This window comes from Penaeus chinensis, chromosome 11 (assembly GCF_019202785.1).
Source record: "Penaeus chinensis breed Huanghai No. 1 chromosome 11, ASM1920278v2, whole genome shotgun sequence".
Lineage (NCBI taxonomy): Eukaryota > Metazoa > Arthropoda > Malacostraca > Decapoda > Penaeidae > Penaeus > Penaeus chinensis.
Genome location: NC_061829.1, coordinates 9,537,029 through 9,544,528, shown reverse-complemented (window position 1 = coordinate 9,544,528; position 7,500 = coordinate 9,537,029). Strand labels below are relative to the sequence as shown.

Below are 7,500 nucleotides of genomic sequence, written 5' to 3'. Positions count from 1 at the left end.
CAAATATGATGGTGGGAATACTCTTACTACTTATAGCTTAAAGAAAGTTAACTGATATGGTATGATAATGAGGATCATTAAGCAGAAAATGCTCGTTAAGTGTGACTCAACCTATATAAATATAGTATGGTATTATGAGGAGATTTGCTGAAGATGGACAATCTAAGTGACTGGATGATTGACTGTCCATCAGAACCTTATGCTAAGCACAGTTAATGTAAAAGTTGTAAAATAGTCTCTTGAATTTGTATTACTTAATATCATGCATGTTGTTTTTTTTGGTTATGTACAGTCATATATTAATCAAATAAAAATAGTCTGCTTTTTTGTTGTAAACCTGTAACTGCAAATACGACACACATTAGCATAACAGTGGTGGGACATTTTTGATTGGACAAAAGTCAAAGATAGTGTTTGATAGTGATATTTGTCACTGTTCATATCAGTTGCAGATCTTACACCGATTTCCAAAAGATATTGGCCTGTTCTCTTTTGAATCCCCAGGTCTAGTCTTTGTTTAGGTTTATTTTCTTCTTCACAAGTTGAATTGAGAATTAATGCAAGAGCAGCAACCCAGTCAGTGTTAACATTGTCATATTTTTTTATATACATGTGAGTGCAGTCCCAGGTGATAGGAAATCCACACTACTCCCTTATGCTGAACCCCTATTTGTTATAGAAACTGAAAATGCAATGGAATATTTAAGATATTCCATCATTGTGATTCTTGAGCTTCTTTTTGTTACCACAAAGACTATTACAGCTTATTTGCAGATATTTTTTTGTTATTTGTGTGTGTGTATTCTTATGTTTATTTCATGATTCATCTTAGAACCCAAGGTTTCAGTGAAACTCTGTTTGAGTATCATTGTTGTTTAGAAATTTGGAAAATTATTACCAAGTGATAACCTTTTATCTGTAGAGGAATAGTAATGAAAAGTACTAATATTTTGTATTAGATGAAGAAGGCTTTTGATAGTCTAACATATTACACTGTGTTTTATTACACTTTGTGGTGTGAAAGTGAGTGTAATTTTTAATGGGTTACAATTTCAGTCTCAGAAAATGTGAAGAATACTGCATTATCTGCAAAAAGAAAGGAAGAGCCAGAAGAAGAGGATGAAGATTTAGAGGTAAGAAGAATTACCAAAATTCGTCTTTAATTCATTTTACAGTCAAAGCAACTGTAGAAAACACCACCGAACCAATGTATTACTTATAAAGAAAGGTAATAAAGCTGCAGTTTTCTCATAACTTTTCAACATCTCCAGGTTGAAGAAGTGGACAGTGATGAGTGGGAGGATGAAGAAAGAGAACCAATTCCCCTGAATGTGTGCCTCTTCTGTAATCATGATGCTGGAAGTCTGGAGAAAAAGCTTCAGCACATGACAGAAGTGCATAAGTTTTTTATACCCGACTTGGATTATTGTACTGATGTAGTTGGCCTTATGACGTACCTTGGATGGAAGGTATGTTTTTGGTTTGTCTTTTATGCTGACATGTTCCTAAATGAGCATTATCTTCTTAGCTTGGGACATGTGTTATTTTTAAATCAAACAAGACTTGAATATGAGTTGATGGTAAAATAGGTCCTCCTCCTCCTTTATCTTCCCCTTTCCTTCTTCTTCTCCTCCTCCTCCCTCTTTTTTTCTAATAATAATAATAAAACTCTGGTCTTACTTTTCAGTCACAGGAAAAATGTAGTTGGATTTTGAAAAGTAGGGTAGATGTTGAAATTACATCAAGTTGATCTCAAGATCAGTTTAATGTGATTTAATTTATGCAATCTAAAGCGAGAGTATTACCAAGTTCCCAAATGTATTATTTTAAAAAAATGCTCTCTCCAATTGCTTTGTAAATTAAGAGTGATCAGTTTGTAAGGATCATATTCCAGTGAATCATAGCGAGTTAGTTATCCTACGGGGTCATATATATTTTCTTCATGTAGCGAAGGTGCATCATGCATGTATGATGCCATGCAAGTGGACATCATGCTGATTGGCTGATTGTAGTGGTTTATTTTTGGTGGTTTCATGGGAGCTTCTATCCTTTATGGGTTTTGATAAGGGATTACCTAATTGGGAAGGTTGTTAATTGTTTGTGTGTGCCTATTGCCTGTTTTGTGTATTTGTATGGTTTAATGGTCTTTTTGACCATGGACTATTCAGCCTCCAGCCTGCCTTGCAAGATCTGTTTACAGGTCTTGGGCACTCCCATGAAATCATTTTCCAGCCATGGTAGACCACAGAAGAGCTCAGCATCTTACCTTTGATATTTTCTGTGGTTTGAAAACCCATGGTATTAGTGTATAATGAGTCAACATATTTTTTAGAAAAGTATAGAAGACATACTAAACATATTACTGCCTATATCCTAATGGTAATGCACTTTTTTTCTTTCTCTCTCATTATGATGCAAATATGGCATTGCTGAGAATTGGTAGTTTCATAATTTATGAAGTTCAGGCATTTGATTTGATTTTTTCTTCTCGTTTTAAACTCCCTTCTCCGCTTGGTTATCACTATGGTAAAGCTTTTTATTTTTATTTATTCTTTTTCATCAACTCTTGTTTTGAAATCTGATGAAGAAATTTGCAAAATGTGTAGTCTTCCTTGTGCTCATCCACCTCCTAACAACTACCTTTTAGGAGTTGACCTAACTATGGTAGGCCTCAGAGCACCTTCCACTCCATGCAGAATACAAGCATCATTTTTCTGTAGCATCCATGGCAGCATGGCACTACCAATACTTGCCATCCTTTGTCTCCTTGGCAACATGGAAAGTAGACTAGTTAGGAATGTGACAAGTGGTGGCCATACTTGGGACTGTGTGGGACAGTGTATCAGGAATTCATTCATGATATAACAAGTAATGTAAACCTTGAGTTAACTCTGCTGTAGGTCATCCCCCTACTACTTGTAGGTGCAGTGATTATTTATCATTGCCATATCTAAAAGAAAGAAGATTTCTAGCACAACTTCAGGCTTTTCCAAGATGCAGGGTATCCTCAACCTCACTAGACAGTGGGGAGGATGGTGATGGGCTTTTTGTCCACCCACTGCAAGCATGCCTGTTGCTGTACTTCAGTAGTACATATCACCACATCACAGATGCCTGGAAATCTTTTGGCATGTGCTTCACATTTGTTTTGCAGTATTGAAGATAGTGATATAGGCTCAGGGATGAGTACTGATCACTGTAATAATTGGTGCTTTGGAAAAGGTCTCACTCCTTCCATCAAGTTTAGAACAGCTTTCTGTGATACAGGCATGGCCTTTATACACCTAGAAGCCAGCAGTAGGTTCAGAGCTAATAGAAAACTTGTACACATTCAAACCTAACTGTACCCTCCTACTCAAGTTTAAGATGACAAACTGCATGTATATGCTATACTTCTAAAGGCTCTTGTAGATGTGGGCTGAGATCTGGTTAAAGTAGTCCCTTAGCATGATGTTAGGGAAAACAAATGTTGCCAAAAATCAATTCTAAGATTAATAATGATCCATTTGTAACTTCCTGATAACTTGTGTCAGAAGTATCTACAGCTCTGTTGCAGTCCGTGTTCTTCCCTGTCCTCTTTTATGGTTGGGTTGAGCCTAGGCAAACCATTAGGTTTCTGCTGAAATGTTGGGCATCAGGTAATCTGTGATGAAGGCTGGTAAATATTTGTAGGAGAAAGTCTTGTCAAGGTCCTCATTGATGGTAAGGAGTCCCAAAAAGGTTCCCTCTTCTTCTAGACAAAGCTCCTCAAAATCTATTGAGTCATGCTATGGCTCATCAATATCTGCCATTGGTATGATCACCTCCACTGGCAGGCATTACAGGTACAAAATCATTTCTGGAGCAGCTGACTGCTTGGTGCATGATCCAGTTTGGTGTGTAAAGCTCCAAACAGTATTGGGTTAAATGTGATGCCAAACACTCTTCAGATCTACCTAATCTTATTAGGTGGATCCTGTTTTGTTTTGCTCTCGCTAGATTATTTCTCCCACCACCAAATTAAATCATGTAATTATGCCTGTCTTTTGACAGCCCACTCTAAGATACTTTTAGAAAATTAGGCCTTTCTAAGTTTTTGTATAGGTAAATCAGAAAGTATTTTCTGAGTTATACAGTAAGGCATGGATGTAGGTTTAACCCAATGCCTCCTGATGACGTATGGTTCATATCATGGCTGAGATGGTCATGACTCTGTTTGACAAGTCAGAGGTCACTCACATCATGTTACTATAATGTATGCATTACATTTTATGCTGTTCGTTCTAATGTACCCTCTTTCCCACATGTCATATACCCTGAGTCATTGCCTGAGGGAGAACAGGATGTGAAATGGTTTGATTGGCTGTTGTTTTGTATAAAAGGGAATGATTAACACCTAAATTATTTGCCTGCTATTAATGGAAGATATCATGCACCAAAACATTGCACTCTCTTGGTTCTGCTATAACACTGTTAGTACCTTTCACTCTAGTTACATGATTAGTCTCCTCACTTTGTCATATGGTGCTCTGCCAGTGGCACTGCACACAGTCTCTAATATCATAAGAATAAGATTTGCAGAAATGAAGAAAAATTCTGTGTTTATCCTTCATTAAAACTACATTTCATCTTTTACATAGACTGTAACACATATAATTAGGCTAAAACAGGTAAAATCTAGCAACTAAAATGAATATCATGTATCCCTGAATATGCAAAAATATTAAAATCATGTTGGTATGAGTAATACAAAGGGAAATCATATCACTTTGTTGGTGTGGCACGGCAAGTGCCATGCACAGATCACACCTGAAATAAGTCAAACTACACACTCCAAATTCTCCCAGAGGCATTGGGTTAAGGACACAAAGCATATTGTAGTACCATAATGGTAGCAATATGTAAAACATCCAGTGACTGTTAGAATATTGTACTCTACTTACTGAAACTGTGTCCCCCCTGAAATGCTGCTTTGAGAGTGCAACTTTTTCAGATTGCTCTTAAAATTTCAAATAGGTTACTTACAGTTGTGAAATTCCACATTTTTTGGCTAAATAATTACAAAATTACATTTTTAGATTGGATGTGGCTTTGAATGTCTAGTCTGCAAATGGAAAGCTCGACGCCTCCCCTCTCTCACGGCTATAAGACAACACATTGAAGACCAAAAGCACAGTTATATTGAATTGAAAGGAGACACAATTCTGGAATATGGTGACTTCTATGACTATTCCACATCATATCCTGATGCAGGTATGACACCCATCTAATCTATTACATAATTGTTTACAAATGTCTGCATGATAGTTATTTTTTTCATCATGAGAAATCCTTCCTACATATTAAAATTCATTTTGATTCCTTTTTCAGAGTCTGCATCCCCAGATGATGCTGTGGAAGCCAATGTTATTACAGGGGATGAAAGTGAACTTGTCTTACCATCGGGTGCTGTAATTGGTCACAGGTCTCTCAAGCGATACTACAAGTTAGTTCCAGCTTCTTTTTATGTTGTAATTGTTTTAGAAGAAGTGGCATAGCTCAAGCTCATGGAAGAGTGCCGCTTGGCAATTACATGCCAAGGTCCCCAGTTAGCCCTTCAAAGTTGATTCATCTGTGAGTCACCTCACCATTCTGTCAGCATGACAGTCAGAGTCAGGATGCAAAGAAACTACTCATTATCCTGTGACTTAGTGCATGTGTTCCTTTTAAGAACACATTCCCAAAGTTCACTTTGATATGGAAGATGGTTAACCCCTTGCCGACGGGTACGACGGGTAGACACGTGCTATGCCCACTGTTAGTACTTGTTTGATTGTTTTAACACATAGATGGCTATACTTGTACTAAGTCACCAATGAGCCAGTTATGAGTACTGCCCATCTTGCCCGTTCACCCTTTTCTTTGATTTACAAAATATTTTACATTATCTTATTTTGCTGTTACTAATATTGAAAAACATTATAATAATTATAATGTTTATAATAAAAATAACACCATCGATATTCATAGCACTAGTAAAAATTACGTCTTTCCAGCCAATTCAAATCAGGTAGGGTCACAAGGTCTACTAATTGACTCCTTTGTGGCTAAGCACTAGCAGAGCCATCTATGGGCAGACATTTCACAAAAAAATATAGAAAATAGGCACAGCATTTTCCCCATTTTTTGTTAATTTTCCCCGGCGGCATTGGGTTAAAAGAAAAAAAGTTTGAGAAGCCTCTACTTGGAATGAGAGACTCCCTCCAACTGCGATGTCAAAAGACTGTCCTTCTATGCCACACATGAATTTGTATTTGTAGATTCTGAGCTGAGGAAAATGGAATTCAATACTGAAGATGTAGTTGTCTTACAAGTTTATATCCAGTTGCATATTCTAATGTCAGTTTCCATGTACAGGCAAAACTTGAATCCCTACCGCAAGCAAGTGGAAAAGAAGAAGCATGGATCTACTTTCCGAAGCCTTCTTGCACATTATCGCTCACTTGGCTGGACGGGAACCAGTGGAAATGACGCAGTGAAGTAAGTTGTGTTGAAAGAGGATTACTCCTCAGTCTCATGTAACCAATATATCAATCATCACTAGACAAAACTATTTTCTCAACTTCTAGATAATGGCATTGCCAATGTTTTCTCTCCCTGCATTTTATTCTTAGGCAGAGTTTCATTATCAATAACTTTTTATTCTAGGAAATTCTGGGATCAGAAGTACCTTCAGAAGGTTCGCAGCAGATACGACTTGAAGCTTGGAGTGAGGGGCAATATGCAACAGCATCATTTCCGACAACAAAACCCTGTGTAGAATATGGTTTTCCCTTCCAACAAGGCTTCATTAGTTGTATTTTGGGTTTCCATTTATCACCTACTAGAAATCCTTGTATATTAATGTACTTGATTCAAACTACTTGCAAAACGAGTACAATTTGTTGGAAGCCATAAACCATTTAATAATGTTGATATTCATATTTGAAAATTATATACTGTACAATGGTAAATGGTTGAAACTTATTCTTTAGTTTCCTTTTTATGTTTTTACACACATTTATGACTTATAAAAGAAAAAAAAATGCAAATGCCATGGATGCCTGGTGGATACCTAACCTTTGAAATTGTTGGTGGCATGTATACACATTCAAATGTCTGAAGCTTTCTTTCTCATTTAATAGAAGCACCAGGTGATTAATCTATTTATGCATGGATGGAATATACATACATTCTATGTCCAATGTGATTTTAGTTAAGTTTGTGCAACACATATAGCTCCACACAAGCTTAGTCAATAAGGAGCCAATTACTAGTCCTACCTGACTACTCTTTTGCTTGATTTTTGAAGATTGTTTTTTATTTTTATTGTGGTTAGCACTTTAACCCAATGCCTCTGGGGAAAATGAATTAATAAAGGGGAAAATTCTGTGCTCATTTTTTTTTTTTTTTTTTTGTGTGTGTGAAATGTCTGCATATAGATGGCTCTGCTTATTTCACCTTTCCTTAAATTGGCAGGAAAAACATATTTTTTTATTAGTG

At 36.6% G+C, this 7,500-nt stretch overlaps 1 protein-coding gene across 1 annotated transcript in view; it reads left to right on the top strand.

Moving 5' to 3' along the window:
* Window positions 1-6,984, top strand: part of LOC125030704 (zinc finger protein 622-like) — a 10,719-nt gene extending 3,735 nt beyond the window's left edge. Inside the window, exons 3-8 of the mRNA XM_047620903.1 lie at window positions 1,057-1,133; window positions 1,272-1,469; window positions 5,058-5,232; window positions 5,350-5,464; window positions 6,376-6,498; window positions 6,667-6,984. Coding sequence (XP_047476859.1) covers window positions 1,057-1,133; window positions 1,272-1,469; window positions 5,058-5,232; window positions 5,350-5,464; window positions 6,376-6,498; window positions 6,667-6,778 — 800 coding nt within the window. The 3' untranslated portion in view covers window positions 6,779-6,984. The remainder of the gene's footprint in view (window positions 1-1,056; window positions 1,134-1,271; window positions 1,470-5,057; window positions 5,233-5,349; window positions 5,465-6,375; window positions 6,499-6,666) is intronic.
* The last annotated feature ends 516 nt before the right edge of the window (window positions 6,985-7,500 follow it).